This window comes from Heptranchias perlo, chromosome 11 (genome assembly GCF_035084215.1).
Source record: "Heptranchias perlo isolate sHepPer1 chromosome 11, sHepPer1.hap1, whole genome shotgun sequence".
Taxonomy (NCBI): Eukaryota; Metazoa; Chordata; class Chondrichthyes; order Hexanchiformes; family Hexanchidae; genus Heptranchias; species Heptranchias perlo.
This window is the reverse complement of record NC_090335.1, coordinates 61,840,813-61,852,079: the sequence shown is the minus strand read 5'-3', so window position 1 is coordinate 61,852,079 and position 11,267 is coordinate 61,840,813. Positions and strand designations below refer to the sequence as shown.

The 11,267-nt window shown below is 42.8% G+C and overlaps 1 protein-coding gene across 1 annotated transcript; it reads right to left on the bottom strand.

Moving 5' to 3' along the window:
• Positions 1-5,349: 5,349 nt before the first annotated feature.
• LOC137326991 (interleukin-10 receptor subunit beta-like) lies at positions 5,350-11,035 on the bottom strand. Its single transcript, XM_067992371.1, has 3 exons — positions 10,896-11,035; positions 8,947-9,104; positions 5,350-7,709 (listed from the first exon to the last, which is right to left on the bottom strand). The coding sequence occupies exons 1-3, from the start codon at positions 11,011-11,013 to the stop codon at positions 7,431-7,433; spliced, it is 555 nt and encodes a 184-aa protein (XP_067848472.1). The 5' UTR covers positions 11,014-11,035; the 3' UTR covers positions 5,350-7,430.
• Between the last annotated feature and the right edge of the window lie 232 nt (positions 11,036-11,267).

Here is an 11,267-nt window from a genome sequence, read left to right as displayed (position 1 = left end):
ACAGGAAACCTAGGGGTGCCAGCTGTCGAGGTTTTGATTGGATACTAGTTTTATTCAGTCGGCCTCCCAATTTTAATAAGTTGTCAATCATGGTGCATTTCTTTATTTGTTCTTGAAATGTGTGCAACACTGAAAAGTATTTATTGCCTTTCCCTAGTTGTCCTTAGGGTGCTAACAGTCAACAACAACAACAACAAATTGCATTTATATAGCACCTTTAACGTAGTAAAATGTCCCGAGGCACTTCACAGGAGTGTTTTCAAACAAAATTTAACACTGAGCCACATATTAGGACAGGTGACCAAAAACTTGGTTAAAGAGGTAGGCTTTAAGGAATGTCATAAAGGTGGAGAGGTTTAGGGAGGGAATTCCAGAGCTTAGGGCCTAGACAGCTGAAGGCAATGGTGGAGCGATTAAAATCAGGGATGAGCAAGAGGCAAGAATTGGAGGAGTTCCAGGGTTTTGACCCAACGACGATGAAGGAACGGCAATATATTTCCAAGTCGGGATGGTGTGTGACTTGGAGGGGAACGTCCAGGTGGTGTTGTTCCCATGTGCCTGCTGCCCTTGTCCTTCTAGGTGGTAGAGGTCGCGGGTTTGGGAGGTGCTGTCGAAGAAGCCTTGGCGAGTTGCTGCAGTGCATCCTGTGGATGGTACAAACTGCAGCCATAGTGCACCGGTGGTGAAGGGAGTGAATGTATAGGGTGGTGGATTGTGCGCCAATCAAGCGGGTTGCTTTGTCCTGGATGGTGTCGAGCTTCTTGATTGTTGTTAGGGCTGCACTCATCCGGGCAAGTGGAGAGTATTCCATCACACTTCTGACTTGTGCCTTGTAGATGGTGGAAAGGCTTTGGGGAGTCAGGAGGTGAGTCACTCGTCGCAGAATACCCAGCCTTTGACCTGCACTTATAGCCACGGTATTTATGTGGCTGGTCCAGTTAAGTTTCTGATCAATGGTGACCCCCAGGATGTTGATGGTGGGGGATTTAGCGATGGCAATGCCGTTGAATGTCAAGGGGAGGTGGTTAGACTCTCTCTTGTTGGAGATGGTCATTGCCTGGCACTTGTCTGGCACGAATGTTACTTGCCACTTATAAGCCCAAGCCTGGATGTTGTCCAGGTCTTGCTCATGCGGGCACGGAGTGCTTCATTATCTGAGGGGTTGCGAATGGAACTGAACACCGTGCAAGCATCAGTGTACGTCCCCATTTCTGACCTTATGATGGAGGGAAGGTCATTGATGAAGCAGCTGAAGATGGTTGGGCCTAGGACACTGCCCTGAGGAACTCCTGCAATAATGTCTTGGGGCTGAGATGATTGGCCTCCAACAACCACTACCATCTTCCTTTGTGCTAGGTATGACTCCAGCCACTGGAGAGTTTTCCCCCTGATTCCCATTGACTTCAATTTTACTAGGGCTCCTCGGTCAAATGCTGCCTTGATGTCAAGGGCAGTCACTCTCACCTCACCTCTGGAATTCAGCTCTTTTGTCCATGTTTAGACCAAGGCTGTATTGAGGTCTGGAACCGAGTGGTCCTGGCGGAACCCAAACTGAGCATCGGTGAGCAGGTTATTGGTGAGTAAGTGCCGCTTGATAGCACTGTCGACGACACCTTCCATCACTTTGCTGATGATTGAGAGTAGACTGATGGGGCGGTAATTGGCCGGATTGGATTTGTCTTGCTTTTTGTGGACAGGACATACCTGGGCAATTTTCCACATTGTTGGGTAGATGCCAGTGTTGTAGCTGTACTGGAACAGCTTGGCTCGAGGCACGGCTTGTTCTGGAGCACAAGTTTTCAGCACTACAGCAGGGATGTTGTCGGGGGACCAAACACTTTGTGGTATCCAGTGCACTCAGCCGTTCTAGGAGGGTTGTAGGGCTGGAGAAGGCTGTAGGGAGTGGCGAGGCCACGGAGGGATTTGAAAACAAGAATGAGAACTTTCAAATCGAGGCGTTCCCGGACCGGGGGATGGGAGGCCAGCCAGGAGAGCATTGGAATAATAGAGGTAACAAATGCAAGGATGAAGGTTTCAGCAGTAGATGAGCTGGGGCAGGGGTGGAGACAGGCGATGTTACGAAGGTGGAAGTAGGCAGTCTTGGTGATGGAGTGGATATGTGGTTGGAAGCTCATCTCAGGGTCATATGGGATGCCAAGGTATTGAACGGTCTGGTTCGGCCTCAGACAGTGGCCAGGGAGAGGGATGGAGTTGGTGGCTAGGGAAGGGAGTTTGTGGCATGAACCAAAGACAATGGGTTCGGTCTTCCCTATATTTTGGAGGACATTTTTGCTCATCCAGTATTGGATGTCTATCAAGCTATATGACAAATGAGAGACAGTGAAGGGGTTGAGAGAGGTGGGGGTGAGGTAGAGCTGGGTGTCGTCAGCATACACGTGGAACCTGATATAGTGTTTTTGGATGATGTCGCCGAGGGGCAGCATGTATTTGAGATATAGGAGGGGGCCAAGGATAGATCCTTGGGGGACTCCAGAGGTAACAGTGTGGGATTGGGAAGAGAAGCCATTGCAGGTGATTCTCTGGCTATGACTGGATAGATAAGAATGGAACCGGGCGAGCGCAGTCCCACCCAGCTGGACGATGGAGGAGAGGCATTGGAGGAGGATGGTGTGATCAACCATATCAAAGGCTGCAGACAGCTCAAGAAGGATGAGGAGGGATAGTTTACCAAGTTCACAGTCACAGAGGATGTCATTTGTGACTTTAATAAGGGCTGTTTCAGTACCGTGACAGGGGTGGAAACCTGATTGGCGGGATTCAAACTTGGAGTTGCAGGAAAGATGGGCACAGATTTGGGAGGTGACAACACGTTCAAGGATTTTGGAGAGGAAAGGGAGGTTGGAGATTGCGTGGTAGTTTGCATGGACAGAGGGGTCAAGGGTGAGTTTTTTTGAGGAGGAGGGTGATGCCGGCAGATTTGAAGGGGAGGGGGTCAGTACCTGAGGAGAGGGAACCGTTAACAATATCAACTAACATGGGGGCCAGGAAGGGAAATTTGGTGGGAATAGGGTTGAGGGAGCAGGAGGTGAGTCTCATGGTCAAGGTGAGCTCGGAGAGGGCATGTAGTTTGGGACTGGAGTTACATCTCGGCCAGACCAGGTAGGGATGGTAGGTTCCCTTTCCTGTAGGACATGAACTAGTTAGGTTTTTGCAACAATCGGCAGCTTTAATGATCGTTTTCAGGTGCTCGCCCCTATGAGATTTATTGAATTCAATTTCACAATTTCTCATGGTGGAATTTTGTCTCATGATATCTGGGTTCCTACTCCAGTACCAAAGCACTGGTTACCTTACCGCATACATTTTCTAGAAATAGGATACGGTCAGTGTACAGTTGCTTGAAGAATAGATGAATGAGTTTGCTGTAATTAAAACTAAAGGATACATTTTAAATATGCGAGTTAAAAAATATATCAAGGGACTTTACCAATAACTGTGTTATATCCTCATACCATTAAACGTTGCTCTAATTTTTTTATATATATCCACTTCCTCAGTAGATAATTTACTGATATAATTTGCATCAAAAACTATATGAAATATTTGGAGTCTTTGGTTTGTTTGGTGCTGGTAGAGCTAAGAATATGAACGACTGGCACACATGATCATGAGCCACAAGCACACAGTTTTCACACTACTGAGGGAGGATCAAAAGATCAGTTCATTAGACAGCATGTGAGGAAGGCTATGCCAAGTGGAACAAGTTTGGTTGGCGAAACAGCTTCGTGTGCACAAATTGCTGTGCAAAGTTTTAACGCAAATAGTAAACAATTAGCATCTCAGAATCCCATATATACCTCAGATCAATTCTAAAGCTTTTTTGGGCCTAAAATAGTCCTTAAATCCCCAACTAATTTGAATGTACCTCACGCCTTCAGCATTTGGGTACAACTTCACCCTTATAAAAATGTCTTCAGGTTGGAGCAACGATGTGGCTGAGGCACATTTCCTTTTTAAGCTGGCCATACAGTCAAGAAAGATCTTAAGTTCAATCCCTGGTCTGTATTGAGTTTGCTGATCTCAAGTGGGGCTACTGTAGGGTCACTACAATTGGCTTCAGTATTTCTGGATTAGGATGCAGAAAATTAGCCAAAGTTTCTGCTCCTGATCACTATTCAGCAACTGTTGTTCAAAGTACATGTATGTGGACTTTGTGCAAGGACAGGATTGGACTTGGCTGTAATGTCCCATATGGTCAAGCACAATGCCTAAACTCACACATGAAGAATGGCTATGTAGTCAAGGTGCAATAGGGGTACTGGTCTCCATGGAGCCATAGTCTAGCAAGCAGTCAACACCTTTAGTAAAGGAATGGAAAAATTGAGAAGACAAAACACCTCTCCATACGAAGGTACAAAGTTAAGGAGATTAGACTTCTCACGCACCTCCATGACTAGCGATAGCGTAGCATTGAGAGAAGCCTGGGAATAGGTCACCTCCCAAAATCTTGGGCAAGAAATAATAAAAAGACTTGCATTCATATAGTGCCTTATCCCATCTTTCAGAAACATCTCAATACACATCAAATGCAACAGGGTATTTTGAAATATAGCGACTTCTGCTATGTCGAAAAACATAGCAGCAATTTTACACATAACAAAATCCCACAAATAGTAATGAGACAAACGACCAGTTAATTTGCTTTTTTGGTGGTGTTGGCTGAGGACACGGGATGAACTTTCTGTTGTTCTTTGAATTATGGGGGGGGTCCAAAACTAGGGGCCATAAATATAAGATACTCACCAATAAATCCAATAGTGAATTCAGGAGAAACTTCTTTACCCAAAGAGTGGTAAGAACGTGGAACGCACTACCACAAGGAGTTGTTGAGGCAAATAGCATAGTGCATTTAAGGGGAAGCTAGATAAGCACATGAGGAAAGGAAAAGAATGGTATGCTGAGAGAGTCAGATGAAGAGGGGTGAGAGGAGACTCGTGTGGAACATAAACACCAGCATAGATCAGTTGGGCATACGGTTTCTATGCTATAGACTTGATGTAATTACGTGATCCATGACATCCACCTGAACTGGCAGATGAGGCCTCTGTTTAATGTTTCTGAAGGATGGAATCTTCAACAATGCAGAACTCCCTCAGTACTGCAGCAGAAAGTCAACCTAAGTTATATGCCCAAATCCCAGAATGGTACTTGAACCCACAACCTTGTGATTGAAAGCAAGATTCATCACTGAGCCAAGCTGGCACTTTTTGCTCACGTATGTGTGGCATAGCAGAGGAAGATAGATAAACCAAATCAGCACTCTCCTCATTGAATGCATATTAGACATGACTTTTATTATTCACATTTGCAATGTATTTATACTGGGATGGACTATACAATTACATAATGTAAAAGGAAGGTAGATGGCCAATAAGAAACAATCCTACACCTCTCTCCACAATCTACATATAATGATTGCATTGCTAAATGTTCATCCAAAAATGTTAGCATTTCAACCCTCTGACAGATCATATGCAAAAGAAGATATTTTGCTTGGTATTATCTGATTTTCTGTCCATTAGTTTCTTCTGATGAAGGGGTCTGAATAGCTCTCTTTTATTACTCATTTTACAAATCAGATTCTCTCTTTCTGAAATCTTGAATTTCTGTCTCTTGCTCTTTCTCTCTCCATTACGGTCCCAACAATTTGCTGTCTTGTTCCCTGCAGTACATTGGAGAGTCCCACGTGTGCCACAGACACAGGTGCAAAACATATACTGTGTGTTAGCCGGTCATGGTAAAATGGTACTGGGAAAAGTCAGGGTGGAATAACACAATAAATGTAAGCTACCTGTTTCTGGTACAATTCCACTGACATGCTCCCTAATCTGACCATAGAGGAAGATGCTAGCATTGAAGTGTTTGCAGTAAGCCAAGTCATATCCATGATATGGAATCAAAGAATCATAGAGCACAGAAGAAGGCCATCCTGCCCATTGTGCCTGTGCTGGCTATTTGAAAGAGCAGTCCAATTAGTCCCACTTCTCTGCTCTTTCCCCATAGCCCTGCAATTTTTTCTCTTTCAAGTATTTATCCAATTCCCTTTTGAAAGTTATCATTGAATCTGCTTCCACCGCCCTTTCAGGTAGTGCATTCCGGATCATAACAACACACAGCTTAAAAAAAACTCATCTCCCTTCCCTTCCACATCCTATGTAGCATACATCCTATATGTAGCATATATTAATAAAATACTAGTTGATCTCCTGTGGCATTGCACACTGGGAGTCAAGAGCAAGTGAAGTCTTCAGGTGAAGTGGGATTAGAGGCCGAAGGATAATTGGACCAGGGCGCACAGATATAATGAGGTCTGTTTTTGTTAGAACAATGCAGGTTACAGGACAATATGATAGAAGTGTTTAAAATTATGAAAGGATGGGACAGGACAGTTTAAACCAGTGTTTCCAGCAGCTGAGGGGTCTTAGAGCAAGGGGCAATAGATACAAGATTAAATGTAAGAGATTTAGAACAGAGAGCAGGGGAAACTTCTTTACACAGAAAGTTGTGCAATTCACTTCCAGGATTATCGATGGAGTCAGAAACTATGTCAACACTCAAGATTAGATTGGATAGTTGGATGAAGGAAAAGGAGATGAAGGGATATAGGAACAGGGTGGGTAAATGTCATCAGGACTATTTGATTGCATGGAGGGTAAACGCTAATATGGACTGGTTGGGCTGTTTCTGTGTTGTAACTTCTATGTAATTCAGTCCACATTTTAAAGCCATACATTCTGTCCTTATTTTTATATCCCATTATAAATTCTTCTGTCCACATTTATAATGGAAAGTGCCTATGTAAACTTGTCACATTGGAACTGCACACTCCAGCTCGTAGTGACATTGCAGCGCCTCCACTTGTGGGGGAAGGGTATAATTACAGCAAGGCAAGTTTACATAGGCAGTTTCCTTTATAAATGTGACAGGGGAATTTATAATGGAAAAAGATGACAAGAAATGTGCACAGATATAAGAATTTTAATATATTAATAGCTACATTGAAGTCCCTTACTTTCCATTTCTTTAAATTTTATTGGGAATTTTTCATTTTTTGTAAAAGAGGTTAAATCCAAATGAATATTAGTGAAAAAAGATATTTTTAAGCAAAAAAATATATTTCTAGGTGAAAGCTAGGGGGGCAATAAAAATGTCGCAACAAAATTCAGCAAAAAACCTTTTCACAATCATTCACATCATGCTAAAATATAATAAATTACTAATTTTCTAGTTTTATTCGGATCAGCGATAATTCTTCATGATCTGCTGAAGAGGAAGTGTGAGAAAACAGTGCAGATCACACGTACATTGCTATCTCCACGTACAGCCAAAAGAGACCTACAGGACTAAATTTTGCGAGTGTCATAAAAATTCCCGAAAATAGAGAGGAGGATGTGTGGGTGGCATTTCTTTCAAGCATCAATATCTAGTAGTTTCTGCATTCTTCCATAAGGATTGCTGTTACTATTATTTTGCGGCCCTTCCTCTTCCTCCTCATCCTCTGTTGCCTGATTTTCCTCCTCCGTGGGCTGTTTCTCAAGCATTTCCATATTTGTATTCACGCCAACATTTGTGTTGTCAAACCTCTCTGGGAAGTCTGAAATAATACTGAGCTTGTCAAATGATTCTTCATACAGGTTCTTGGTCTGGGGCAGCAGGAATTGAGAATTCAATGAAGGTTCTTTCAGGTACTGTACAAAAGAAAAGTCAAGCATTTCAGATGAGTCATTCTCAATTCAGTGTAAATGATAATCTCCCAACAAACATACCCAGCGTGTCACTTGTTTTATGTGATGATTTACTGGGATCCAGAGTTTTTGCTGGGATTAAAAAAAGTGAAGCCCCGCCAATGAATTGGAAGGTGGAAGTCTAGAAAGCAATCAGATGTCCACATCTAAAGTGAAAACTAGTGTTCAAATATTACAGGATGGTGTATACTTAACAGACATATTTCAAGGGCGGTTATTTCATTTTTATCTACTCACTTCTCTTAATCACATTTACAGAGCCCCATTTGAAGTGGATGAGCTAAATGAAGTAGGACTCAGAGATCCGTTGCTGTTTGTGGATATCGCTGGTACAGATCGGCTGATACATTTGCCTCCTTATCCACCTTCATGCAGGAACCCCCATTACAAATGAATGCCCCACAATGTATTACACACTATCTCTGCTGTGTGTGCGCTGAAACATTAAGCATCCACAGACGAGGTAACGCACAAAGTCATGGGGGGAATTCAAACACCCCTGAATAACGAATATAGGGGCTACTGTCCAAGTAGCACAAACGGAAGGCTGAAAAGTTGACGGCTTGTTCAGAAAGCATGCAGCTGGCAACTATGGGTTGTTGCCATCTGGTGACTGGAAAGCAATAGCAGTTTGTAATCTGGGGAGAAAGCCCAAGTTTTAGCTCCAAGTTTCAAGCGGAATCATCCTGTGACAGCCAGGTACTCCCCCCTCCTCCCTCATCGCCCCCACACCCAGTCTGAAAAACTCGACTGTTGCACTACATCACTGTATATCATGGCGGCACTGGCAAGACTTACATTGCAGCCTTGTTACTTTGAACTTTCAATCTTATTAAAATGAAGACAAAAATTATTAGCAGCTACCAAAGCAATTTTGGACGGGAATTTCCTTGGAGCTGCTCCCACTTTGTTGCCATAACGTCGTGGGAAGTGCAGTGTGTAAATGGGGTTTCTGCTGTGCTTCTGGCCGAAGCTACGTCAGCAAAGTGGGAGAAGCTCAGAGGAAATTCCGGTCACCAAATCACATCCTTAAACTCTAATGTTTACCTCTCTTTGTAAACCTCTAAGTCACACCTTTAAAAAGATATCTGGAATTTGTTTAAATTTGCCAAGTTGCATGACGTTAAATTTGATGGCCTGTAAATCAGGACTGGGGATAGATGAGTAGAGTAACACATACCTCCTTTATGTGTTCGGGGAGGTTGTAGGAAGGAAAGAAAATATATCTGACAGTTCTGTAACCATGAAGCGATGCATAGAAAATTCCCATCGTCACAACAAAGACACCAAAAATTGATATTAGAAGCAACACAGTAATCAGCCACACTGGAACTTTACCTGCAAACAGAAACAGGGGTAGAACATTTATAAGTAGGAAGTATCATTTGGCCACACAGCTTGAAACCCAGTTCTGATGGAAGCTGAAACGAATGAAGATAAGATTTATGAGGCCAAAGCATTATTGTACAAATTGTACCGCTGCATGGCATAAGAATGGATTCCGTTATTAGGCACAAGGTGTAGCTTTGCACTGATTAACCGATGTCATGGTATCATTTGTAAGTGCTTCTGCTCCATGTTTCGATCTGTGCTCAGGGGAAGGAGAGGAGAATGACATCACATGGTGACTCTAATCAGAAAACTAAACGAAAATACACACACAACATGGAAGCAAATGGCAGAAAGACTACTTTTTTAATAATTTCAAAAAAAGAATGAACTTATCTAGCTGATGTTGTAGTGCTGCTGTGATGTCATGGGTAACATGGGGCAAAGATTGATGCCAATATTAAAATCACTAGAACTACATCAATGGTTCCATAAGTGATTAATACTTCCTCAGCTCCCTCCGCCTGTAGGCTGCAATGCTTGATTGGATACAAACACATACCTTTAATTAAGGAGAAGGTCAGTAGGTGAGTGTGACATCAATCAAAAAGGATTGTTTTTTTTGGGCCTATGAAATTTTCCTGTCCCTAAAAACTCAGTTACCCATGTCGTATCCTGCACCTAGTCCTGCTCAACCATCACCCCTGTCCTTGCTGACCTACATTGACTCCTGGACCCCTATGCTTCCAATTTAAAACGATCATTTTTGTGTTTAAATCCCTTCATGGCTTCATCCTTCGCTATCTCCGTAACCTCCCCTAGCCGTACAATCTCTCCCAAAAGACCTCTGCGTTCCTCTGACTCTGGTCTCTTGTGCATTGCTCTCCCTTTACCCCACCATTGGCGGCCGAGTCTTCAGCTGCCTAGGCCTCATACACTATTACTGCCTCCCTAAACCTTTCCACCTGCTTCTCCTCCTTTAAGACTCTCTTTAAAAACCATCTCTTTAAAAACCATCTCTTTGATCCAGCTTTTGCTCACCCCTCCCCCCATTCCTCAATATCTTCTTCATTGCCTTGGCATCCATATTTGTCTGATTACACCTCTATGAAGCACCTTGGGATATATTTTATGTTAAAGGTGCTATATACATGCACGCCGTTGTTATGTTCTTCTGCACTACAGAATGCTCCTTTGATATTATGGTTAAGGCACGTTCATGGGGTACGATAAGAAAGAAACACTTTTTTCTTTCTTATTGTGTCCCATGAACGTGCCTTAACCATAACATCAAAAGAGCATTCTGTAGTGCAGAACAACATAACAACTTGCATTAATATAGCACTTTATCACATTCTCAAGACGTTGAAAACCTTCACAACCAATGAATTTCTTTTGAAATGTAGTCACTGATTTGTAAGCAAATTCACCATTCAATTTGTATACAGCAAGGTTCCACAAGCAGCAAATGGAATCAATTTCTAGTTAATCTGTTTATGATGGTGTTGGTTCAGGGAGGAATCTTGGCCAGGACACAGATAACCTTCTGCTCCTTTTTGAATAGTGCCAGTGGTCCACCTAAACTACCAGAACATATACTGTTGAGCAGCGGGAGAGGCTGGGAATATGTGGCTTAGCAATACAACATGAGCTCCTGGCAGACCCAGTCTCTGTGAAAATGAAAGAAATTGCAGTTCCAATTGAAAGAAAAGAAAATCAAGAATTGAGTGTTGTAGGGTTTTATCCCAGAGTATTCCTTTAAGAGGAACTGACTGTATTAGTGGCAGAAAATAGTAATACCATTATCCATTGTAGTTTCACAGACAATTGAACTAGGATGAGTCGTGCTGTTAGGCATGACAGGTTCAACTTTCAGACTGTAGGTGGTCCAAGGTTTAAGATTGGTGAGGGTTGTCATCGTCTGCTTGATGTTAACACTTTTAATCTGTGTGGAATGCAAAAGGTCTGGTAAATAGTTACAGGAGCCAAATAGCTGTAGCAAGACAGATAAAACCAAACTTGTTGAATGGAAGTGTTACTAAGAGGAGTACTGTCAATATTTCCTTGAGGCTACTTGTGGACTTACACAATAGACATAGCTCTTCTCAATATACTACCCTAAAACTACTGATGAGTTCAGGGAAACTCTTGTTTTGTTGGGCTGACCGGTTT

Bases quoted from the DNA above. Each gene is read 5' to 3' on its own strand.
- LOC137326991 (XM_067992371.1), bottom strand. From the start codon at position 11,013: ATGACAACCCTCACCAATCTTAAACCTTGGACCACCTACAGTCTGAAA. The intron at 9,105-10,895 runs GTATTACTATTT...TTCTGTTTGCAG, and splicing joins TGAAACTACAATGGATAATG to GTAAAGTTCCAGTGTGGCTG. The intron at 7,710-8,946 runs GTATGTGTTACT...TCTTTTGTACAG, and splicing joins TCCCCGAACACATAAAGGAG to TACCTGAAAGAACCTTCATT.